At 41.6% G+C, this 26,367-nt stretch overlaps 5 protein-coding genes across 6 annotated transcripts in view; 2 read left to right on the forward strand and 3 right to left on the reverse strand.

Moving 5' to 3' along the window:
- SARC_01020 (hypothetical protein) overlaps window positions 1-2,592 on the forward strand; it is a 5,388-nt gene extending 2,796 nt beyond the window's left edge. The window contains exons 4-8 of the mRNA XM_014305253.1: window positions 216-496; window positions 729-891; window positions 1,031-1,504; window positions 1,809-1,924; window positions 2,189-2,592. Coding sequence (XP_014160728.1) covers window positions 216-496; window positions 729-891; window positions 1,031-1,504; window positions 1,809-1,924; window positions 2,189-2,299 — 1,145 coding nt within the window. The 3' untranslated portion in view covers window positions 2,300-2,592. The remainder of the gene's footprint in view (window positions 1-215; window positions 497-728; window positions 892-1,030; window positions 1,505-1,808; window positions 1,925-2,188) is intronic.
- A 210-nt stretch (window positions 2,593-2,802) lies between these two features.
- Window positions 2,803-13,642, reverse strand: SARC_01021 (the record flags this gene model as incomplete). Of its 2 annotated transcripts, XM_014305255.1 has the most annotated exons (15): window positions 2,803-3,760; window positions 3,989-4,123; window positions 4,267-4,433; window positions 5,286-5,346; window positions 6,668-6,772; window positions 7,723-7,807; window positions 8,407-8,544; window positions 8,853-8,912; window positions 9,334-9,468; window positions 9,820-10,068; window positions 10,356-10,596; window positions 10,974-11,159; window positions 11,326-11,487; window positions 11,706-11,851; window positions 13,496-13,642. In XM_014305255.1, the coding sequence occupies 15 exons, from the start codon at window positions 13,640-13,642 to the stop codon at window positions 3,744-3,746; spliced, it is 2,034 nt and encodes a 677-aa protein (XP_014160730.1). In that variant the 3' UTR covers window positions 2,803-3,743. The 2 variants fall into 2 exon arrangements, with proteins under 2 accessions (XP_014160730.1, XP_014160729.1); XM_014305254.1 differs by lacking the exons at window positions 2,803-3,760; window positions 3,989-4,123; window positions 4,267-4,433 and adding an exon at window positions 4,780-4,925.
- Window positions 13,643-18,889: 5,247 nt separating this feature from the next.
- Window positions 18,890-20,922, reverse strand: SARC_01022 (hypothetical protein). Its single transcript, XM_014305256.1, has 2 exons — window positions 20,640-20,922; window positions 18,890-19,810 (listed from the first exon to the last, which is right to left on the reverse strand). The coding sequence occupies exons 1-2, from the start codon at window positions 20,847-20,849 to the stop codon at window positions 19,391-19,393; spliced, it is 630 nt and encodes a 209-aa protein (XP_014160731.1). The 5' UTR covers window positions 20,850-20,922; the 3' UTR covers window positions 18,890-19,390.
- A 133-nt stretch (window positions 20,923-21,055) lies between these two features.
- SARC_01023 (hypothetical protein) lies at window positions 21,056-22,314 on the forward strand. Its single transcript, XM_014305257.1, has 2 exons — window positions 21,056-21,226; window positions 21,915-22,314. Exons 1-2 carry the CDS (start codon window positions 21,142-21,144, stop codon window positions 22,100-22,102), a joined length of 273 nt encoding a protein of 90 aa, XP_014160732.1. The 5' UTR covers window positions 21,056-21,141; the 3' UTR covers window positions 22,103-22,314.
- A 339-nt stretch (window positions 22,315-22,653) lies between these two features.
- The window catches only part of SARC_01024 (hypothetical protein), a 4,775-nt gene continuing 1,061 nt past the window's right edge, over window positions 22,654-26,367 (reverse strand). Inside the window, exons 2-7 of the mRNA XM_014305258.1 lie at window positions 25,187-25,355; window positions 24,607-24,720; window positions 24,037-24,281; window positions 23,460-23,582; window positions 23,113-23,187; window positions 22,654-22,874 (exon numbers count right to left, since the gene is read on the reverse strand). Coding sequence (XP_014160733.1) covers window positions 22,812-22,874; window positions 23,113-23,187; window positions 23,460-23,582; window positions 24,037-24,281; window positions 24,607-24,720; window positions 25,187-25,355 — 789 coding nt within the window. The 3' untranslated portion in view covers window positions 22,654-22,811. The remainder of the gene's footprint in view (window positions 22,875-23,112; window positions 23,188-23,459; window positions 23,583-24,036; window positions 24,282-24,606; window positions 24,721-25,186; window positions 25,356-26,367) is intronic.

The following is a 26,367-nucleotide window of genomic DNA, read 5'->3' on the forward strand; positions in this document are numbered from 1 at the left end:
CTATACTATACTACTACTACTACATACACACACACACACACACACACACACACACACACACACACACACACACACACACACATATATATATAGATAGATATATATATGTATATATATATATAAATATATATATATGTATTGTTGGTATATTTATTTTGGGAAGTCATGCTGAATAGAATAGTCAGCTGAGTTTCAACACATTCCAATACCTATAGGAATCCGTCTACCCACCGAGGATGAGATTGACGCAATCTATGAAGAACTTGAAGAGGTAAAAAAAAAACTGGGTGAATGTCGGGAAGGATGCAAGCATCTATGCGATCATGTACTCGAGTTGGAGCGATCGAAGGCTGCATTGGAGGAGCTTATCAAAGAGTTGGAGGCGAAGACAGAGAACATTGATCAGCAATGCATAATCAAAAACCAAGAGTACAAGAACATCAAGAACACAAAGAATGGTGAGGTTGAGCGTTTGACGGATATCCTAAAGGAGAAGGTAATTTCATTTCTACTTTTATTCTTAGTTTTTGACTTCAAAGAAGAGGGCATTTATTCAAATATGGAAATATGATCAGGACGACAAAATATTGCTGAAGATAGGCGGTTTCTGTTGTCGAGTTGTCAAAAACCGCATTTGAGGTGAGTATAATATGACTGAAAAGTATGTGTGCAATGATAGTTTCACTCCAGTGCATTGCTGATAATGTATTCATAAATTTTCTATTTAGACTGGAAAGGCTCAGACAGCCGGAGAAGAAATTGAATCTTCGCGCTTCAACTTTGCAAAGCTAGAGGCGGAGAAGGCGAGCGTCATTCATGAACAGATTGCGCGCATTCAAGTTCTTGAGGAAGAACTTCGACTATTGGCTATCGAATCAGAGGACTTAACAGGTATGTGATACAGCCTTAGATGGAAGTGCAAACACTAGTGAACCCGGATTTACGGTTATAAAGCTCATATTTCAAAAGCGTAGCGATGTGAATTTTACTAGGCATGTATTGACATATCTTGAATTTGACGGGTTTACAGCACAAATTGAGGGCAAGGGATCAGATATCTCGAGCATGACCGAGAAGCTATTGAGGACACAGGCAGCCAGTGGTGATAAGTCACGGTTAGTTCAAGACCACGTTGATAGTTGCAACGCGGCTATCAGACAACACGCCAGCAACTTGTCCGACGAGTTCAAGGCCCAGGTTGGTACCAAGCCTAACAACAATGCAACCAAGTCCGCAGACAGCGCTGAGGGCGATGATGTTTCGTCAGAAGTGGGTGCCGATACTACTGTTACCGCAAAGCCTACACCTGAAGATGGTGAAGATGAGGAATACCGAGCGCTCAAGGAGAACCATGACATGCTTGGGTCGCTGTTGAAAGCATATTCAGCGGAGATTGAAGCGGTAGCGGAAGGCTTTGACAAGCTGAAAGCTCAAGAGAAGGATAGACTCAACCAAATTAACAAGGCCGTCGAAGAGTTCCTTGGCGAGGGTCAGACAGCAGTTGGTAAGTATACTTTGTGGTCAGAAACATATTGATTGATATTCATGTATCGATATTAAAATATTAAATTATACATATTGATATGTCTTCGATATATTGATATTTCTTTGCAGTATGGGTGCACGAGGCGAATTTCACTTTACTGACATCTTTTTGTTTGTGTTAGACTTTATCCATATACGTGTTGGCGATCAAGGTGTGCTTTTATATTTAGCAGATGCAAGTACAGTTGGAAATGTAGTACGTAGAATACTTTTCGTTGCAACTTTGCTGATATTGACATAACTTTACGTGCCAACAATCGTAGGTGATGGTATCGCCAACATGAAACGTCTGCTAGAATTGATGATGGAGAAATGTAAGAAGCAAGCCATCCAGATTGCAACTTTGGAGAAGAGAATCGACCAGAAGAACCAAATGAATGTAAGACGCCCGAGCCCACGATTTTTTTGTATACTATATTCAGCATGCCACTTGCCGTCCTTAAATTACATGTTTCCAGCACGTACCAGCACGTATATTTTAGATCAATACCAAACATTTAAAATCACTGTCGTTAATTTAGATCAATGCCACGTACGCACCCTTCCGGGTATATCTTGTTGTTGGTGTAGTTCAGTTGCAATTCGGGCGTGTAAAAGTTGCTTTTCCATTTTGTTTAATACAATCTTTCGCTTGCCTGTACAGGATCTTATGGCCGACAAAGTCCGTGTTATCGTTGAGCAGAAGATGTTCCAAAACAGCAAACGACCCAGCAAGAAGAAGGGGTTGGGTGTCAAAACTGCTGGCGCTCAATAATCTATTTTCGAAGTGCTGTCATCAGTTATTTACACTAAGCTGTAGTGCGCTCAGCCTGCTTAGTATTTGTAGAAAAAGAATACTATTTGAAGAGCAACTACGTATCGCTGATATCCCTTGTATGGGTGCTTGGCTCAGTGAGCAGGCGTTACGTATTCGGAAGTGACGGCATCTTCTTGGGTCGGATCCGGTGGTTTACTAGGATTTGTAGTATTCTATGGTGACATAGTCATACCTTACTGTGCAAAGATGAAATTCAGGCATGGATATGAATAAAGTCTGTATACAACGCAGTCATTGGTAACAAATTGTCATACAAATATCCATTGCCCTCGCATGCACAGTGCTGATTACATGGTAGGGAGTTTAAAATACCCATTTCAGAAGCCCTCTAGGTATCCACGCTCCAAAAGGACCATTAATATCATACAGATATAATTTTTCGCGCGAGATTTCATTGGTCATGTAGCAACATATGCTCGCTTGCGTTCTAAGATATTAGCCTTTTATTGCTTTAGTTGTGTCTCGCTGACGCGGGAAGCTAAACTTTGATTCCCTGTATTTTGGCTATTTGTTTCAGAAGCATTGCTAATACAACGCGAACATTGCATCCGTTTTCGATTTGCCTTTCCTCGTGGTGTAATCAAATTTGTATCGTATATCCTGGTTTCTAGTACTGATGGATGTATTCCAAGCTACTGATATGTGTATTCCAAGTGACAAAGACGATATCTATCTCCGAACCCTGAAAGGGAAAGTAGATATTCCATGTCGACAAGGATGCTTGCGGCTGAAAATAGACTATCGACTATCGTGTTTCACAACCCTAGCTCAGCTTCGTTGCGTATATATGTATATTGTAACTCACAGCGCACTAGATTAGCCGACCGCTTCGCATTAGACAGATTTCCACATAATTCACATCACTCATTATGCTCAGTGTGTGCGGACTGGGATGATATGTGAATATGACTGACTCTAACCTGATATGCGTGTAACTCAGCCTGTGCCTCGACGTAGGTGTACGTACGAACTCTAAAAGTGCGAAATCGCTCTCTTCCGTCCGGTATGGTTATTTGCTATTCTAGCATAGAAAAAGCACGTACATAGACTTCATAGCGGTCACCCAACACCTGCGATGCATAAGAAATGCGCTGGGATTTTCTGATGCGTGCTGCTGTATGCTGCTCCAAACACTGTGAAAACCAATTTCTTGATTACATTGGTTTGGCGGACCATTGTACCCTGTATTATCATACAGTGTAGCTTCCTTGCGTAGTGGTCCTTTACGGAGTTTTGCAGTTATGAGCGCTCAAATATGTTAGTCACTCAAATCTCAATATTCACGGTTGTTTATATTAGGCCTCGGATGCGGCATTTCCAGCGTTCATCGACTGTTATATGCACATGCGTTGACCGGCCCTTTGCACCAAAATTCGACAATTTAGAAAATTGTACGACCTGATTGATACAAGAAGGAAATATATTAGTCCACACAACGTACCCGGCGCCGATAAAAAAACGTGATGTCAATACATACTGGTTCCACAGACTGATCACGTCACAAAAAGAAAGTGTATGTCGCGCACATAAAAACACACAGTGTTTCACGAGATCAAAAGAAAATAACACAGGAAGGCACAGATAGCATCTACTTACATATACAGGGGCAAACGAAATGTATCTCACCTTTTCCGCGCTTCTTGACACCTGATGCGTTGGCAGAGCTAGAACTCGCTGCTGGCCTTCTGGCTGGTTTGCTTGGTACAGCCTTGCTTCTCGACGGAGCCATAATAATTTCATTGTCGTCGCTTCCATCGTCATCTATACATACCAAAAATATAGAGAAACTAAGTAACTACGCTCTTAGCCTATACGCTCAATGGTTGATAATTTCTGAGCCCAAAGTACGCAGAGGTTCAAATCAGTAGGTTGATGCGAGCACATATGGATGAAACTCAACATACCATCTATCGATATGACATTTCGGACTTTACTATGCGTATTGCGGGAAATGCTGGGAACTTCCTCATGATCAGCAATCCGGAAGTCACTGTTCGCCCCACTATCGTCACCTTCATCGGAATCCAGGTTTTCGGGGGCGTATGATGGCACATTAGTTCGTCGACGTGCTCTAAAGAACAAGGAGAGAAAAGAGCAAAAAAAAAGTATAAGTGAGAGGTATTGTCTACTAGATCCGGAGATTGCACTCAATCGAGGACAAACAATGTGTATGATTGTGTATGCGAGTAAACAGCGAATCACTTTCGAGAGTAAGGGTTAAGAATATATATGAAACTCGCATTGCTATGTCAGATTGAGTGTTGGGGTGTACATTCATTGACGAATGAAAGCAGCTGAGCTTGTCAATGGAGATCATTATTTAATGCATACAGGCCACTATGTTAGAAGAGCTTCTTGGCGTCAATTTTTGGGTATTGGTGTTCGCCCGAGTGTAATATTGCAGGGTCGTGCCCATAGTCTGCATTATTTACATTTGAGGCGCAATTAGGGATGGGGGATCGGGTACGTGATACATAGGCAGTGTGTGTTTGAGAGCCACGCCAGCCGTACTTGCACAGGCCGTAGTGATCCAATGCTCCATCCAATATAACCGGATTCAAATCTACGAGTGTAGTTTGCAATAGTGTTTTAGGGTTTGGGGCTACAGGGATTTCGTTTAAAAAAATGAAAATCGAATTACTACGTATGAGTGTCCACAACAGGACGATAAAAATATGTCGAACGTGTAACAATCCCATGACCCTATTGAAAACGCCATTAGACCACGATCAAGTTCGATTGGTTTGAGCGGAAACTCATTGCTACTCACAAACAGAGCTCACTCATCGCATAATCCACACCATAAACGGTGGTCAATTTGAATAGTGGAAATATAGACTGATATAGCAACACGGGTGGAATGGAGACACATACAGGACTTTCGCGTATATTTAACATAAGTATTGTTTCGTGTCGAACCTACTTGGGTTTAGCTGGGGGCGCTTCGGGCGAAAAACTGAATGATCTGCCCCTCTTTCGACTTGCTGAAGGTTTACATATTCGCAAAGAAATAACCAGAACACGGCATGGGTGGAGAGTTTAGAATTTCAATAAGCTCGAGTGACATAACAGAAATAATACTGAAGCTATAATAGTGAATGGAATATTTTTGGGTTTTGGATACGATACAGATAAAAACCGCCAAACAATTCTGTATTAATATCATTAGAACTTCATTACAAATATCTGGGAATTGATATCTCACACTGCGAAAAAGAAGACAACACCGCAAACAGAATTCGCACGCAACCCAATTTACGAGTTACTTGGTCGAGGTCCATGAACTGTCACTAATAGAGAGCAGCTTGCATACGAGATTCAGATAGCAGAGCTGTTTGCATCTAAAAAAGTAGGCAAACAAGCACGCATGACAGTGTCTGTGTATGACATAATCGCAATCAGAACATACAAGCACTTAAGTTGTCGAGTGTCGATTGGCTCTTTGCCGGACGTCCGCGACTGGATGAAGCGGCACCTCTTCCGCGCGCTACGAGCAGTTGGTATGTCAGCAACGAGTGTGTTCACAATATAATTAGAAACCAGCGAAATAGTAAGAATTGTCGAAGGAACGTAGAGCTTGTACGCACGACTTCACACAGCTACTATAAATTTTCGTTTTGTCGTGGCCGACTTGCACAGAATCTGTTTAATGGAAATTTGCAACATATCTGGAACCACCTATAGACCTCTTATAATAACACTTTATACATTTTCTATGTTCTCTCATCTCATGCTACACATTGTGTATTAATAGTCTCGTGCTATAATCTGAAAGCTCTTACTCGTCAGTGATGAACGGGTCAGCATTATAACTCTGCGGGCAAAGATTTGTACTTTGTGTTCACTATCGCCCAATGTTCAAATCAAAACTCAATGCGTTGAAATGGCCACCCCTCGACCTCGCAGTACTAGCGTATACTACGAAGAGGCACCTTAGTGGTCAAAATATTCCATCGTACCTTCACTTCGAAAATAATCAGCAGACATAATTTTGCACTTCATGGCTAACCATATCATTGTTCAGCCCGATTCGTTGGGGGTTGTTTATAACGATTTCCCAATATAAAAAAACGACAGTCATGAACAATAAAAGACCCTTACAATTCTCGCTTAGCAATTTCTAAGGATATTCACCTTAAAAATGTACGCCTTAAATTGCTCGCGTGCAAATCGAGCAATCCAACACAGAAGTCTACTTACGTATCTAGCCAAATAAATGCAATGAGTACCGTGATAGTAACAAACTACTCCTAATCAAACCCAACCGCTACGGTATGACATAGCGAAACATACAACTATACCCACCTCGGGCCCGAATACCTCCTCCTCGCCCTCTCCCTCTAGGAGCTTTCGGTGCAGGCGGCTCATCATCACTGCTGATAGTGTTTGACGTCCGGGGTGCAAAGTTTTCTGCTTATAATAAATTTAGGCGAGAGCGTAATAATGTATTGAGAATCATTGCTTATAGTGTGTGACGTCTGGTGTACGAAGAAAATTGCGCTATGATCGTCTAGGTGATATGTGCAATTGTGATGAGTACCGCCGATAGGAGCGTGTGGCGTATGGAGTGCGAATTGGGCCAGAGTGTGCCACCGTGCTAAGCTGCGACTCATAGCTGGCAAGAGTGGTAACAGGGTGCGATAGGCTTCAGGTCAAGTCGCAACCATCAATGTTACAATAAAAGTTTTGGAGAACATAACGTTCAGGTCTTGCTACGTAAATGCCTGGAAAATTATCAAAGTACTACCAGGCAGCGGCATGCACGCTAGAATGATGAATTACGCTGTCCAAAAAACACAACTGACGCGAAAATGCAGTTCCGGTGTGTGCCGAACATACGATTCATTCTAAGGTTGAGATGCAAATTTCGTCACGAATATTGCCGGTGATCATTCGTGGTCGTAAGTAGTTGTCGGCGAAATTGCACCCCCTCAAAAATGTGAAACTAAGCGTATGTTGACCATATATTTACGCTATGTATGAGCCTGAGGTAGGCAAAAATTGACCATTCGAGTGAATAGACTGGACTAAATAAATTCAAATAGAACTAGCATATGTAGATGTGATCATCAATACGTGAAGTATAAAAATTATCTCATTGCGTCGCAAAATCACACAGCGCTCCCGCCATCACCAAACAGTCGTACATGCGACAGTGAGAGCAATTTTGAAATGCAAGTTTGTAGCTACGAAGCAGTATGACGTTCGACCACACAGCAGTGATGAATACACATCCAGTTACATGGTGAAATATATCTTTCCTTCAGCAACTACTGAGTACACACATGGATAAAATAGAAGATTCATCAACAGACACGCCCAAGGTCTCCGAAATGAATATATCACGGGACAATAATTACCATCATCATTTTCATTTCGTTTTACGGTTCGTCGATATTTGGCATACTGGTCCCGACAATACTCCACGGTGTTGTTTATTGAGTCCTGAAGAATACAAAAGCGCGTTGTAAGAAAAAACTATCAGACACATACATTGCAAACGGGGTAGTAAAGAACATGCAATTGAGGCACGCAGCTGATCACTGGAGCGTGGGGAACTGACAGGTTGAATAGTTGCGCACACGGAATACATCAGGCTCAGACGTTGCTTGGTACTTACACCAACCAAATCTACAGGTCCAATGCTTCGACCAAATTATGAGATCCCATAGTGCTCAAAGAGCGTGGTTAAAGTCATGCTTACAAATCCGAGATTGCATGTACAATAGGAACCCCACTAAAACCTGTCTTAAGTCTTCATCTACTTTTAAAGTCGATGTTTCCCCAGCTCGATGTTTGCAACTCAATTGGCAGCTCAAGGGCGGGTGGTTGCTCTAATCAATAGCACTGAATACATAAATTCGGTGCCAAACTACAATTTCATAGCCAATTAACGCGATACCATGTATCGAACACGTACTTTTTACTGCTAACCATTTTCAGCTTAATCAAAAACTTCAGATAGTGTTTGACACATGTACAGTGCACATCACGCGAGTCTGTCTGCTACCCGTACTTCATCGAGCATAGAAACCAGCACTCACCTTGCTCTGTTTATCAACGTATTCCCGGACAGCCTCGCTCATAATGGCTGGCCTGATAGCCCGACGATCGTTCTCGCTTGTCTCATTACCTTCCCAGCCAATGTTTTTCTTCATAGATTCCACGAATAGGTCGATTACCTGAGCAGCGTAGAAAGACAGTCAGTTCACGAAAACCAGAACTATTAAACAGATAAAATAGTTTAGACGAAACATGAACACTGGTGACAATACCACACACGAGCACGTGTTCTTCACGACATGGCCGTGAAAACAATATGCGGTGATCTGTATATAATCGAGTTTACATGCAATACACAATGTAATAGTTCGTCAAGGGCCAGTTTGTTCCTGTGGGCGGAACTAGATATCAAGACGAGAACGGTTTCATTTGTTATCATAAGTGTAGGGATATACACAAGTGTTTCTATCTGAACGCGAGCTTCTACCTCTTTTTTCGCCCTTTCGCTTTCTGCCGTTTCTGGATCGTCATCTTCATCGTCATCAATCTAAGTAAAATTAAAAGGCACTATTTTAGAATCAGGCGAATTTCCGACACCATCGCACACACTCTTCCCCCCCCCCCCAAAAAGAAAGCATGAAAGAAACTGAGAGCATGCGAACAAAACACCTTTTGAGGTCATATTTCGCCGCTCTAGTGTATGTTGTTGTGCGTAAGAGCAAGTCTATGAAAATGTTGTGATGTAGACGCGTGGACATGCATAAGTTCTCAAATATTTCAGAAAGAAATCATAATTCTCGGCGCGAGATGAATGTAAGCAGGTACGGACTGCCCTCTGTAACGGTCAAATATTGCCACATATTCAATCACCCGAACGGGGTCGTACCTTCATTGCCATTGAACTTCAATTATCGAGTCCGGTTCACTCGTATTAGTAAACACAAATTTAAGACCTTCATTATACTCACCTGCATCTTCTTTGTAGATTTAGAGTCCTTCTTTACTCGCGTGAAGGATAAGATGTCACGTGGGTTAGCCACCTGGTCAACGAACTTCTGGCCGAAGCGGGGGATATTCAGCGGGGTATAATTATTGTATTTCACCTGTTTGTAGTTTCGTAATATCATGTGTAAATCTTTAAGAAAGGCCATATTCGAGAAGTATACAACACTAAACTTAGAAAGATCGCCTCATCAATCTGTGACTAGCGCGAACAGTATAACGTGCAAATCATTCGGTGTCTTCAGCACTATACATATACGACCGATACATGCAGAGCCGTACACACTGACAAATAGACGTAACGCACACGGCGAGAAAATCTACAGAAACTGCGGGAACAGCAGCTCTCCGACCACAAAGAAAAACACGAGGTTCTGTGCGAACGTGTAAGACAGAGAACTCGAGGATAGAGAATAAAGCGAAAAACTCGAAAGTACATTAAAGCTACATACCTTTAATCGAATCAGAGGCATTGTCTTCACCAGGTGCACTTCGGTGCCTAAATTCATAGCCTCTTCGGTGACTTTCTGTGTGTTCTCTGCAATAAGCTTCTTCACTTCGCTGGTTAATAGCTTTTCTACCCTCGTGGTATCCTTCATATCGAGCACATTTTCCCCTTCATCCTTTTCAAATTGTGCCAAGTCGAGTTCACCAATCACCAACGGACGCACAGTCATCAATGGAATGGGTTCCAGATCAAACTGCACCGGCAGGCATGATCACGTAGTTAAGTTAACAGTGGTTTTTTATATGGATATAACGATATTATACAGAACAGAAAAATAGTTTAGCTCTGTTCACGTAACCAAAAGCAGGATTTGTAGCACATACTTCGAACAGAAAAGACAGCTCACGAATATCAACATTGTGAAGTTTACTGCCCTCGTTTCTAACTCAAATCTAGCAGTGAGTTCTGTAAGCGATGTGTGGGTACGCAACACGTAATCCGTAATCTCAACACCCCACACTAAATCTTAAACAAACCTACCACTGGGCCCTCCTCATTAGGCCGGCGCATCACACTCAGCAGGCCAACATGCTTCGGTTTTGTCTCCGCAGCACACAGCGACGTGATTATGGAACTCCCTGGTTGATAGATGTACGTGCTTTGGTCTTGCCCACCGAGTATGGCTTCTGTATAGCTCTCATGTTCGTGACCCCAGATGGCAAGATCCATAAACGTTGGAATTACATTTTCAGGGAGGTAATTTTTCGCTCCGTGACGGACTCTGTATAAATAGAATACCAGTATATCTACAATTAACAACGAAAGATGAAGAAAAGAACGATCAATACGCAGGTTGCAACAAAAACGCATGATCAGCCAATTAATGAATGTCGATTACCGTTGTTGACTCTATTTGTACCGCGTAAAATGATGTGCATATCCACGAATTAACCATAGAAAGTGATAACGATAAATTCGTGACGCAAAGAAAAAAATAATCTACCCCTGGCACCCCCGTGGATTTACTATCATATGTTTTCCTATACTTTCGAAAACAAATTCTCTATGGCGCAAATACATGAGAACCTATACGCATAAATCCAAATCCAACGACGTCACATGATACTATTTAATTAGCACACACGCCAGCACTCACACCTGTTCTGGTGCAGGACAAACAGATTGAATGTACTTTCGCCACCCTCCACCTCTGTATTAAATTTGACCTTCCGGGCCTCAAACGTGCGGTATAACCTGTCATCCTTGATATTTCCTAGTCCGTACAATGCAATACGTGTACAGCCCTTTTGCAACAAGATCGGCGATATAGAAAACTCATCGAAACTGGAAAGAAAAGCGCCCAAAGTTAGCCAGCAGGATTGAGAACATACATCATCACAGAAATATAACACCAACGAGCCCATATACGCGACTTACGTTTCCTGAGTAAACTTCAATAAGTCGCTGTTAAATCCATGTTTTTTGTTTGCAAACTTCTGTCTGGACTTACGATTTTTGTTTGCCAAAGTAGTTGATAGTGTCTGCCACCTCCAACAAATCTAAAGCTGCCAAGTTCCCCTTCCCCACAGGATCGTCGTGATTACCGTGTATGCTAAATACAGGTAACGATATGTTGATGTTCGGGTCCATGTAGTTGAAAGGTTTTCTATCGCTGAAATAGTCAGAGTCACATTGATAAAAAAACCGAATTGGGCATGAGTTTCAAAACTCGTTAAAATTAAGTTGTCAATAATAACCTGGCATGAAGGCGCACCGGGATTCATGGATTAGACATGTAAGTAATAGCTAGTAGCAGGTTTAAAGTTTCGAAACAGCCCAAAACGCCAAGACGTGAGAGATAAAATACCATATAAATTCAATTTTTAATACCTCTCTTCCCCGGTGGCCAGCGTTTTAATCTGGATGGGCTTAGAACCGAAGCAGTATCGTTTTAACAGATTAGCCACAGCGAACTGAACGGCACGTGGCGGGTCGTTGTCGTGGAAAAGATCGCCACCAAGAAGTACCAGGTCTACCTGCAAGTGGAAAAAATAAACGTAGCGACACATTATTTAAGTGGTGTCACGTGATTCGAGGTATCTTTCATATGTGAGTGACATCTGGGGAAATGTATAAGCTTCGTTGTGCGAAGTAGGAAATAAAGTGATTACGAAGTCAAGATAAAGTACTCGGGTGGAAGACATAGAACCGACTACTTGGGTGACACATATAGCATGGGAATTGTCAAAATATTTGTTCACCAAATTAGACCCCCACATATACATACATAGACGAATCACTGTGTAATGTTGAAAATTGTACCCTTTGTTCGTACTTGCCTATGCGCTACTTCAGATTTGTGTGTAGAACACTAATACGTGACAGATATACACACATACTTGGAAACTAATGCATTGTGAAGTACTATTTCCATCATGAGCACGTTCATACACTAATCATAAATTCTAACATTGGATGCCGCCAACGAGGAAATACAGACACCGCTGTGGTCTCTTCGTATTCTTATCCAGAATTGAGAGATTACAAGTCGATGCGAGCTTGTCATTAATTTTGTTCATACATACATGTTTACGAAATATCATACATATATGTTCACGAAATATATAGATATCTAATCCTTGTTTCACCAAATACAAATATCCACTTCCTGTCACGGAGATTACAGGCAGATGATCAATATCGATGAGCGGAATTCGCATGAGAAACTTTTATCAAGCGCATATGTGTGCTAGTGTGAATTTGTGCGTTTTATGTGATATTGATCAGTCAAAAGTTTTAAATAGTAGATACGCATATAAAACATAAGAAAATCAATTCTAACACTAACTCAATCATGTTTAGCTACCATTCATAGATCTAAACACGCACATTCATACATACATGTGCACACGTTTTCTATTCTTGTATGCTATTATTCGTCGGAACAGCTTTGTGTACAGCACACATTGTATTCATAAAACAACTACAGAGCATAAGTTTATATGCATTGCAAATGCATAATCATACATGAAAGGTGTCCAATTGAATAACGATACTTATAGACAAATCATATATGACCATGTATAGCATGATTTATGGTGGATGAAACGACATTTACATCACATACAATCTATAGCAGTGTGCGCGTAGGCGCTTACGAATGTATGTAGGTGCGTCTGTGTGCACTTGAAAGATCTGCAGAAACGTTCTGTAGACATTCCGTGTGTTAACGTATGCCGTACAAAACGAACAGATGTTGAATAATCAATAAATATATAAGTCACAATATAAGCAAACCACGTAGACATCCAAATTCTGCGTTTTCGAGTCTGACAGACTACATATCCTTATATATATATATATATATATATATGATAAATTTTTATGCGCCATGGTTATTATTTCCACTGACAAATTTTAGATTTGGCAGTATTTGGCAGTATTCGATCATAGCCACACTTAGTCTTGATTGGACCTTCTGCTCTTATTCGATACACAGGGAGAAATTCAGGTCCCCCAAACATCAAGGTTGTACACGCTATGAAAACGTACGTCAAACACGAGACTATCTCGAACAATGAAAATTGTACGATATTTCATTGTGCACATTCTACCACAACTACTTTACTAGAGCACTAAATTTTATACGTGCGCCGCAAGATGGCAGCAAGCGTACATACCTCCTTCCGCACAGCTATCTGCAGAATCTCCTCGAAGGTGGTAAGTGCATCATTTCCTCTAACCTTGTCTTCGTGTCTATAGCCAACATGGTTGTCCGTAGCAACCAGGATACGGATGCGATTCTCAGGCGCAACCTCGGCCACCATGATTTTAGGTCACACACACACTTTAATTCCACTCCGTACGTGATGCAGGATTAAGACGATCCCACTGACTACTACTTGCAAAAGAAGAAGATATCTATTCGGCTCAATCTCAGACCTTCCAGTAACTGTAATAAGAATAGAAAATACCTACAATGTGCATACAGTTCAATACTCTCGTGGGCATCGTATAGCAATCAAGTGCTAATGGTGATGCTATTGTCTGTTTATATTATAAATATCCCATAGCCTTCTACATTATTCATAAAACCCATTGCGCGCCAATTTCTTGGGTTGCCAACCCTAATAGTGCATCTTTTCTTGTTCTATTTGGAGGCTACGAAGGAAAAAAAGTCTCATCTTCTAATTTATGTAAATATCCGTCTGGTCATATGGTGACACAGTCAGACAGTCACACAGCCTCACAGGCTCACACCCCACAGGTGACAGCAGGTCTGTAGCCTTTTTTAATTTTTGAACAAACAAGACCAAGGGGGGGGGGGGGCAGACATAGGCCTCCTGAGTCCTGACTCCACAAGAAGAGGCCGAGGGTATACGGTATATACATATAGAAATTATATATATATACATATAGAAATTATATATATATATATATATATATATATATATATATATATTAAAAATAGTATATAAACGTGGTCCGTCGAGTGTGATCAGCAAAACAATAGACAACTTCTCAGACGATATGCGCCCTTCTGTGTCTATTACTCGCACTGCTTGCCTCGCAGGTTTTTGTCCTTAGGCATCACATTGTACGGCCCCTGGTCCAGGGTGCGACAACAAACAAGCATATACACAATGTATAGATGAGCGTAGCAAGAAGCTTCTGGGTGGGTGATACAAACTGATTGAATATGGTATTACAAGTCAGATCCTAGTCTAAACGCGAGACGTAACAGAGGACTTCACTATGATGGATGTTGACAAGGTGTTGGCTGAGATTAATACTGGAACGCGCAATACTAAGATCCGGTCTATATTTGGACGTCTGCTCACCGTGGGCGAAAATAATATCAGGCACACATAGAAAATGCATGCAGGAGACGATTTCTTTGTGGTGGATTACATTCCACACACGGGTGCCGTCTTTGTACAACTAGGCCACCTACAAAAGAGCGGGTTCTTCGATGATTCGCGGTGGATACCCACGAGCCTCGTGACTTTGTGGTTCAGTGCATAGGTAATTGCTTGGAAGCATCACAGAAAGTCCAAATGGCCGATTTTGCTAAAGAATATCATCTGGTAAGAAGTTATCCGCATTCAAAGTTTGCATCTGTCCATGCTACATAAGTATTACAATACAACGGCAATATGCACTACTTGCCAATACTGGATTTCTCGGCCATATCCCACCATCTCAAGACACCAGCGGAATCTGATGAGACCCTACCAATTGGCCTTCTCCAAGGTAAAAACAGACAAAAGATTGAACTTCATTGTATTCAACACTACAAGCATTATTGATCGAGTCGTGCATGATCGTCGGCCCTATATCTTTGAGATTAAAATTGGGATCGCTGTGGTTGGCCACCGTGTGCAGAATGGAAGTACATAATTTTATCGTCGACACGTTTTTACCACCCCTACATTCGGAAAGTGCTGTAAAGACGACTACACAAGAGAACGTGATGGACTTTCAGGACAATTCGGCGACAATATATTGTACGAGATGATGCTATTTGGCAAGTCTTCCGTCCAAGATTATCTCCAATACCTGGATATTGCTGGAAAGGTCTATCTAAAATAAAATCAACGACCCGTCACGAAATCAGCCGAAGGTGCGCCAGTACTATTGATTGTGCTTTAACTAATTAAAATTTGTCAACGTTTGTGTAGTTGTACACTAATCCTACATGTTATAAGACACGCCTAGGATTTTTTCATTTTGTACCCAAGAAAATAGGTAAATATTTATATTTATATTTATGGCGGTCTGATTAAGTGATTATGTATCCGCCCTTGCAAATCTGAGGCAAAATATATTGAAAACATTTTTATTGGCGGGCTTAAGAGGAAATTGGTTAAACAGCAACTCCAGTTGAGATTTGCGAAATAGATCGGACAATATACCTAGAATCTAGATCTCACTTTGTATAAATTTATTACCCACGGCCCTCTGGATACTGGATTGTAGAGTCTCTGCTAAATTTACGACTTCCGCTACGGCAAACCTGATTCCTGCTCGCGACTCTAGTCAAGAGGGCCGTGCTTTTCCCATTACATATCAGTTCTTCTTTTTAATTAGGAGATTATGTGCATAAAGCATGCACAATTGAATGCAATATCTAAGTTGCCACAGCCACGTACTAGCATAACAAGAGATATAAGTCGCTGAACGGAATACACCATAGCCATATTATGTCTATATTTTCGGGATATACGCACCAGACTATCCACACGTGTGTGAATGGCGTTGAGCTTAGTAAATATCTAGCTGCTGGCGTTCACATAGACACGCGGGATGAAAAAGATCAAACCGTGCTTATGATCGCTTCAGCGTAAAACCCTAAAATGTATCAGTCACGGATAAAGAAGACTTGACCGCGCTACACTACGCAGTTAGGAAATCGAAGCATGCATGAAAGCTTGGTGCCAACGTATCAGTCACGGATAAAGAAGGCTTGACTGCGCTACACTTCGCAGTTAGGAACTCGAAGCATGCATGCTTAAAGCTTTCAATATACAATATCTTGCCGACGTAAATCTTAAGGACAAAAGAAATAGAAGTGCTCTTCACGATGCTGCTCAAATAGGATGTTTGATGAATCTAGGTACTTTGTGCGAGGCTGGAGCGGATTTAAACACGAAAGACGAGGTATGCAGCAAATTAACGTGACAACGCGAATGATTTTTTTTTCAATTCTTTATTAGAATGTTCATGGTCAACTCTTGATCACGTGCGACTGCGAGTGGAATGGCTCTTTGTGTGTTACTCAGGTCCATGGAATTCGTGAATGGTTGGGTCTTTGGAGTTTTGGTATAAAGTGTGGTTCCGTGCAGCTATTTTTGATTATATGTAGCAGTATCAAAAGGCTTCGAATGTTGTGCGTGTAGTCAACACGACAAGAGATAAAAAATCGTGTTGGGTTGCTATTGTAATCTCTGCGATTTAAAGGATAACATATACATCCCTGATGCGCTTGAAATTTCTCGCACGGTGTCCGATAGCGGATTAATTAAGCTGACCGAGAACAGATCTACTCGTGTGATAGAATGAACTACATATATTTGAAACAGTTGGTGCGAAAGGCTTGTTAAGCGGATGTTTGCATTGCGATCGTATAAAGCCAAAGCTAAAAAGAGCGCATATGCAAACGATTTTTTGTTCGTTGACTGTTGCGGCTAGTAGTAAATGCTGTTAGAAACGGACAGAAGGGCCTTACACATGTGTTACAAATGCATGGGCGAGTCTACCTGTTTCCGAGGTTGAACTCAATATTGCGTTGTGTAATGATGGTATAATTAAGCAGAACGATTGTACTGGTATACACTGGACGTCTAGTAGAGACAATGCCGAAGGCGTTAAGTTTTTGACGATGAATGGCAGCAACACTGAAATACCAGATAAGGTAAATCAACTCGGGCTTTTATGTTTTCTTCCCCTACTTGAGAATTGTGTAGACATCTATTGGCTGCGATTATTCACGCATTTTTTTGTGGTACAGTTATTTGCTTATGGTAGATTGTTTTTGCGGGTTGACCACTATTATATCACAGCGGTACATGCACATCCATGTACACAAGTAATCCAATATAGAGTTTCGAAGTTTCAATTTCAAACTAGTGTGATACTATGGCTCGTCATTGCATATGTAGAATTGCCAGATTCGTATTCGTGTTTCAATTTAAAAAATCAATTCTATAGCAAGGCTGGACTGCACTCCACTGGGCATGTTTATTGGATAATCTAGAGGTGGTGGAAACATTGATCGCCCTTGGATCGCACGTTGGAGCTCGTGATAAGAAGAACTGGCAACCGCTACACTGTGCTGCACACAACGGGCATGTTCGGGTTATTGGGTGTCTGATAGAGAACGGTGCCGACGTCCATGCTTTGGATGAGGTTTGCAAGCCAGTTCGTGGTTATCTATTTAGGTTCAATATTCCTATTATCGATATCTGTAACGTTTATGTTTCTGAAGAAGCTAGCATCTGAAACGAAATAGCTGATGAAATTTAAAAATAGGACTTAATACTGGACTTGATTTACATCATAATCAATAGGGAGGCCAAAATGCACAACAATTTGCGAAGAGTCGGCGGAACAACGACGCTGCTGTAGTGCTAGGAAAAGCTGTGCTTGTAGAAGCGACATCTCCATCACAGTCGCTAGAAAGGCCAAATATATGTACATGATTCATCAGCACACAAAAAATTCCGCGCAGTATGTGGCGAGGTGTTATTGTGGTCTTCGTCCTGTTGCAAACGTGATATCACTGTATAGTGTATTGGCGTGTGCCATAGTCATATTGCAACCTCATACTGCTGTCGCATTCATACGTTTTCTCATACAGTGCGAGTTGATATCTGAGTGAGGGCCCGAGAAGCTCGCCTCAGCTAATCTTCTAGAGGGTGCAGGAAGGATGGAAAAGTATGCACTTGCCACATATTGAACTACTGTGGCACTATTCAGAGTACGACACAACATCTAACAATTTCGAATCTTTTCAAGTCCGGATGGGAGCCACAATCGGGACAATCAAGGGAGACCGATCGTCAACAACCTACTGGAACAAGTACAACCTACCGATTTTGTTCAAGCCGAATCAAACCGAGATACGAAAATACAGCCATTTGTAGCACACTTTGCATCACCCCTCTACTCAAAGACGCTCTCTCGAGCACAAATCGATCCTTGCGATAGGATAGCAAGCGTATGCTCACACAGCAATAGTTGTTCTATGTCTATTTGAATTGGTGCGGGTAGAAACTCAAGCCAACACAACCACCTTCTGAGTGTAGTCTGCTCAAGTACACCTCAACTGTAGTTGCATCATTCAAACATTTATATCATACAGAATGCATGTCACGTTATGAAAGACTACTATTTGGCACACCAACAGCAAAAACAAATGATGCTGCGGCCAAACACTTGAACCTTTGAAGTGAGGCGCTGCTTAGTGTTGGCAATATCCTATAATCCTTTCTGACAGTTAAGGATCGATTCGAGCCAAGGGTAGATAGGATCAGCATTTCTTGAGTGAGACGAGCAAACATCGAATCTAAATTGTCATCCAGAAACAAACTTTCGCAACTGATATTTTTAATTGGTTGTATTGGGCCTATTTTGCCTGACGACTCATTTAAAGTTATTCATTGCGTTCCGAAGGTCAAGTCCTACTTTCCGATCTTAATGGAAGCGTCACAGGCATCTGTGGCCGAAAGATGGCATGCACGTGGCGCACACCATCTCAAGGCGATAATTCCCATTTGTACCGTTGGGAGGCCGTTGAATAGGGAGAGTATAAAATCCTCCAGGCTTGTAGTAGCCGCGATCAGCCCTTCTTTTACTACGCTCCCAACTCCATTGCTTCCTCTTATTAGTACGCACAATCATAATTTGTGTCGTAGACTTGTACCTCCCATGTTATCGAGTATATTTAAACCGAATCAGGATGGCGTGCACTCGATCTCATTTCTCTATCTACGATCACAAGCCAATCAGACCATGTCGAGCTTGGAAGTTGTGAACCATGCCCTGCCGACGCTTTGACAAGCAAATGTGTCGTTTTAGTTGCCCCTTTCGTCATCCCCAGCGTCCACATTCACTACTTCTCGGTGCTGAGGCCCAAAGTGCGTAGTCAGCAGTTGCCTATACACATCAGCATCTCTATCCGAAAATACAGTGAAGATAATGCCGTCGATCGCATCATTGTTATCGCCCTCTTCCAACCATCGTTTGGTAGTAGACAGAGCTACTTCGGTCGCTTTTTCTATAGGGTACATAAATACACCCGTAGATATCGAACAAAATGCCAGAGAACGTATATTGTTCGTTTTCGCAAGATTCAGACAAGACGCATAGCAGCTCTCTAACTTATCCGGTTTCTCACCGATAGGGCCTACAGTGTGGATAATGTGTTTGGCTGGAAGATTGTAGCCTTTGGTTAGACGAGCTTCACCCGTGGGACATCGAACTCTCGGTCTAACCTGAAAGGAGCGGGGAAAGCATAAGGTGTAAGCACAATATCAAAATCTGTCAAAACACAGGTCAAGACGGACAACTGTAGGTGATAAAATAGAAAAATAACGGTCTAATCGGTTTGGGTTGCCCGCTCGCAGGTTTGTTGATTTGACCAAACACTTGCTCGTATATTCGCGTAGCTTACAGACGTATCGTCCGGGCGTTCCCGAGGTACCAGAGTAAGCTTATGTTAGGTGTCAGGGTCGAGATTGCAACTATGAGTGCCTATTTCCATGAAGCAACACGTAATCTCACCAATAATTACGGCAGGGTTTAGTGTGTACTCAAAGCCGATGTTATTCACAATATTAAAACCCATATACATCTTGTAGTACCCAACACAAGCTCTGAGATAACCTTGCGTCGATTCACCCAGACTAACACACTCGGAGGTTGCTAAATATGATGATCAATAGAAATAGAACACATGTACGCCATCCAAGGGATACAAGTCGTCGCCACTTTAATATACAAATATGCATGATTGGCGCTCGCAGCCATGCTCCTAAGAACAGCCTGTGAATTTCAAAGCCGCGTGGGATTTTGGTAGAACGACACCAACGTTGAGATAGTACAATATGCAAATAGTATTCGTATCGTATTGCAAAGATATTACTTGCTATTGTCTCATATGATATACAGCCATATACGAATTCACATTGCCAATATCAAGTTCGCTTACAAGGAAAAAACCCCACCGATATAGCAGGTACAAGTTTACAGGGTCAATACGTATTCGTTACACCATCAAAACCTCCACAAAATAGGTATGTCACGTGCAGAAGACACCCATACCTGTTCAACACGCTCGCACTCGTCATACAAATCTCGGCCTGCAGCGCGGTGGATGGCTCCGTCTATGCCACCACCGCCAAGCATGCGCTCGTTGGCTGCGTTCACGATTGCATCTACTTGCAACTTGGTCGAATCACCTCTGTATAAAAACACCTTCTTTGCGATGGGAGTAGTACCCCAGCTTCTCAGTTGATTTAGTTTCACGTACATAATAATTTTTTTCTTGACGATGTAGGCCTGTTAACTGTCTGCACGCGACACTGTCTGCACGCGACACTGTCTGCTTAAAGGTTGCATTCGTGTATGTATAAATGTATTTAGCGTATGCGTGTTTGCAAATATCCCATGAAAAAAGCCGAAATTACGATAGTAAATTTTCATCACACATGACGATTTGAAGCGTACGAAATATATTTTACAAAAAAGGCATTTCATTGCCTTTGATGAACGCACACGTACAAACATTGCCCACGAAAACAGGACAGTCTATTCACTACACACTATGGGCAGATCGTCGAAAACGGCCAAACGGTCGAAGTTCGCGGGGAAGAATGTTGAAGTGACCAAGCCTACTATCTTCAAGAAAGGTAGGTGAACAAACCCGTGACTTATTGTTGTTTAGTACTACTGACAGTGGTGTGATCGACCCAACCAGTGCAAAAATGTGTGTTTAGTATGCGCCGTTTCGAAGTGGGGTTATGATATCACGCAGTAGCACTGACGTAGATTGCGTGAGAATGAACGGCTTATGAAACAGATTGCCTGTCACTTGACACTAGTTTCACTATCGAATGGTGTCTGCATCAACTTGCGATTGGTTCTGCTATCGGACAACTTGTGTGAAACGAATTTTAATTGTGTTTCACACACATGTGATATGTGTCTGACCTGAGGTGTATATTGTGTGGAGGCATTACGTACCACATCCAGTTACCATTTACTTAGTGAATATATATATAGCGAGTGAACGTGGCTTGGGACTTTATGCTTGAAGACCTGTTTGTCTGTGCTATCGATTAAGAATTATTAGGTCAATCCAATGGCGTAGACGAATTTCTGCAATGTATTACCTCCGCCTACCCATAGAGTACAAGTTGATCAAAAAGAGGAACAGACTAGCAACATTACAGCAGCGCACGTTTAAACAACTGCACCACTTTCATTTTATAAAGCCGTGTTCATCCTGGCAATCATTCGGAGATTTAACTCATACGCACGGAGAAAGTCATCGTAAGCATCGATGCTCAGATATATAATTACTGTGCGAATCCTCAGATGTGGCTGTAAAAGGAGGACGATCCGGCGTACAGAAGAAGAAAGAAGTTTTGACGAAAGTGCTTAAGGGCAAACCGAAACGAGGAAGTTCGGCAGCGGACGCGGCCACTAATGCATGGACCAAGGCTGCCAAGGGGTTCGGCGCAAAGAGGAGTACAAGTGGCAATACCACAGATATGCAAGAATAGTTATAGAATATATTAATTTAGTCTAGTTATATACTACCTTGAGTGTAGCAGAGCCATTGGATATGCACGGGACCGAGTAAAAATTGGTCTGCTTGTACAGTGTGTGCCTGGCGAAGGGTCGATTCCAAAAGCCAACATCTCAGTGCATAGCTAATTATGGTTGGAAAAAAATAAAGTAGTTGGCAAACTTCGGCCAGAAAACAACAGATATAGTGCCATCCAGTTAATTTAATCGCTCCTTTACCGCGGAGACATCATAGATCCACTGGTCAAGAATTGTATTCGATAGAATAATTCCCAGCATGAGAACGTGTGTTGCCATATCACGGAGCACCTTCCTGAACTTGCGTAGTTGTACATATGCATACGAATAATTATGGCGAAACGGGAACACACGAGGCAACTGTGCACGCATATATCCCACACGAACGAATAGATGTCGCAAATAATTAAATCGGTTATGAAACGGATGCACAATGGTTTGCACCAGATGATGGATATGTTGCATCCGATACTTGGCCTTATGCGCAGAGGCGATAACCGAGAAAGAATCAGGTTGGAGATTGTTTTATTTTCGACAACGGAATGTTTGCAAAAAGTCAACGGCATCTAAGTAACAGAGTCGTCCTGCGAACGCGTTCCTTAATAGCTGTTCCAATTCCTGGCCAATCGCAGTTATTAATTATACAGCGTGTGGGTGCACGATGATCTACTCCTTCCTTATGCAGGTGTCAGGGATGGAATCTAAAAAGTCTCCACTTTCTTGCATCTCCTGTGGCATCCCATAGAAATAAACCAATAAACAATACATCTCATTAGTATATATACTTTAGCACTAGGCAGGTTGTAACCTCAAAAAAAAAAAGTACTAGCAGATTGTAGCCTCATAGAAAATTAGTACCAATCCATTGCGAAGGAACAGAGAGGCGACGGGTAGAAACTGTTGGGCATGCACAAGCTGACGATCACGAATAGAACACGGCGAGCTTATCGTGAGGCAAAGTACGTACCTTCAGGATATCCAGACCACCTACGAGCTCACCTTCCACGTACAGTTGTGGAAATGTGGGCCACTGCGAGTAGATCTGAATTTGAAAGAAAGCGAAAAGCTCGAATATTTAGAATGATACATCCAGTCCCACGCCCTGTGGTAGAAGCTCGTGCATAATCCAGCCAAAGAAACAAATATACAAGTCATCCACATGAGGAGGTTTACTAAACGATATTTATAAGAAAATAACACAACACGCACGTAAAATATATATAGAGAAAATGCGATGCCGACCACCGCACACACACACTTAAGCTATCTGCATTGCTACTTCGAGTGTCTTTGCAGATGCACACGTAAATATACCTTCAAATCAGCGCGCACATCGGGATTGACCAGGATGTTGACAGTCTCGTATATGATGTTCTCACTTTCTAGCAGAGAGATCACTTGCCTCGAGAAGCCACACTCCGGTACATCTGGCGAACCCTGTGTTTGTAATGCGAAGACAGAGAAGGATCAGATAACTGTTTAGCGCAAATATAAGATTCGTATGGCCGCACTGTGTTTCCATATAAAGCGCCTACGCTCTTGTGAATTAGAGAAGTGGGGCACTAACATAAGCTGACTTTCTAGGTAAGGAAAGAAGGGTCACGGATGCTATTCATGCTGATGCGGAAGGAGAGAGAGGACAATCCACGGAGTCTTGACCACGTCGATACTGAATTAGCCATATAAGACCTACAGTGCACTAGATATGTGCTATCCATTACACCAGCTCACACACCTTAAACACCCACACCTTGATATTCTATGGCGGGCTAGAAGAATCGAACGACAACATTCTCAACCTCATCCTGTATTCTGTACACACTCATAAGCACAAACAATACAACCCCATCAAACACGAGTCACATTCCGCACACATCCATACGTTCCATACCTTCATAAAGAGAACCACAGGTGCTTTGTTGATGATGGGTACTAGATACTCGTAGGACTCGTGTGTGCGCTCCTCTGTGGTGGCGGCCGCCGGGGTGATTGTGGCCTTCGGCTTCTCTTTCTTGGGTACCATCTCCTCAAAGTCCCCATTCTCAATTAACTCTTTGATGATATCTATTCCACCAACAAGCTCACCTTTGACGTACAGCTGGGGATATGTGGCCCAGTCAGAGTATGTCTTCAGCCCTAATATTCATAAGTATAAAAGATGGTTCGTATATGTTAAGAATACGTTTCGTGTGTTTGAATGCAACAACAGCATATTCTCTATGTAAGTACATACTGAAAAACTCTAATACAGCACAATACACGAGGGAGATACGATATGCTGTATATATAAACAAAGCGGGTTCTATTTATCAGCTGGTAGCACCAGCAATATATTGTTACTTTATATAACTGCATATGCGTAATGAAGCCGAAAAAGATTCCTAGATCCGCTCCCAAAATTAACAATTGCCCGTTATACGACCCAATACTTCCCACACCGATATTGGTGTATTGATCATACCTTGTCGAACGTCGTTGTCCTCAAGAATATCGAAAGTCTCGTAATCCACATTTTCTGCATTTAGGATCTCGATTGTTTGGCGACTGAATCCGCAACGAGGTGTAGCACGATCACCTGCGATACACATGTGTGCAAGAGAATCAGTACGGCATAAAACGTTTGCGCTAGAATATGCTTTCACGAATCCTATGCAACATGCCAACGACCATAAACGCACAAGCTAACGCTGAACACACTGTAACGATAGTCGCACCCGGAACTAGCAGAAAGGTATATATGCTAAAGTGTACGTGTTGCATGATATGACCAAGAACTTCCGAATCGAATAACATAGGTATACGCTTGTAAGAATATAGACAACCGAATACACGGCACGTGAGGAACTGAGGAAAACAAAAGAGAGGAAGGAGACACATAGGCTGGTGGACTGGCGCAAGGGGTGACGGATCATATGCGCAAGGGACATCGACCGCTCGCGACAACATGATACACGGCAGATACAAAGGACAATGCTGTTGCATTCCGGGAATAGGTGAGATGAAGCGAGGCAGATATGACACTACCAAAGCTATCTGCGCACCTTTCATAAACAGCATGACATCGGCCTTGTTGACAAGTTCACCCAAACGCGTGTTTAGATCCTTCTCTACTACAGCACCCTTTGGTACAGATGCGGTCACTCCAGTGCTGTGCTTCTCCAGAAGTTTGACCAAGTCAGCAGCCACTGCCGTTTGTAGTCGATCGCATTCCTGAATAGATTGTCAACAGGAAAAGGTGTTGGTCCACAATATACACGATTACATTGATTGGAATGCCACATACAATTTCAACGAACGAATATAGGTGCAGAAGGCACGAAGCATATTGGTATGCAGGTTGATATAGTGACAAGGAGACAGCCTCACAAAGAGCCATGCTACCGTGATATGTCTATTATGCTGTTTTGTGGACAGCAGTAAGATGTAAAGCGATCAATACGTCCTTTCTGCATATACACAAGGCAGTCAACAAGAACACTTTAAGCACATGCATACTATATGAGGTCAGCCAATCTCTCCATCACATCTTAAAAATGTGGTTATACCAAGAAGCTAAACTCGCTGGACCTCAGTAATATATATATATATATATATGTGTGTATATGCCATACACACAAGTGTACACACACACACACACACATATATATATATATCTATATATATATCTATACGTGCGTATCTGAATATGTAGCTAAAAATATAATAAAAATACCACACATGAATATATACCTCCTATAAATATATCAATTTATATATATATATGCTTGCTTTTGAATCAAAAACTTACTTATACGTCAAGGGATATATAATATAATTTACATACGTACATATAGATAAGCACATAAACAAGCCTAACTACATCAATACAAACTAATATATGTATATATGCACGCATACACACAATATATATATATATATATAAACAATAAAAATAAATAAATAATCACATATATATTATACACACACACACTCACACACACAAGCACACAAGCACACGTATATATAACTAAAAATATAAATAAATAAATAAACAAATAAATAAATAAATAAATAAAGATATATATATATTTATATATACACATATACAAATGCAAATACACACACACACACACACACACACACATATCTATATATATATATATATATGTATATATATATACATATATTTGCACACACACACACAGATATATATATATATACATATATATATATATACATATAG

This window comes from Sphaeroforma arctica, assembly GCF_001186125.1.
Source record: "Sphaeroforma arctica JP610 unplaced genomic scaffold supercont1.37, whole genome shotgun sequence".
NCBI classification, from domain to species: domain Eukaryota; class Ichthyosporea; order Ichthyophonida; genus Sphaeroforma; species Sphaeroforma arctica.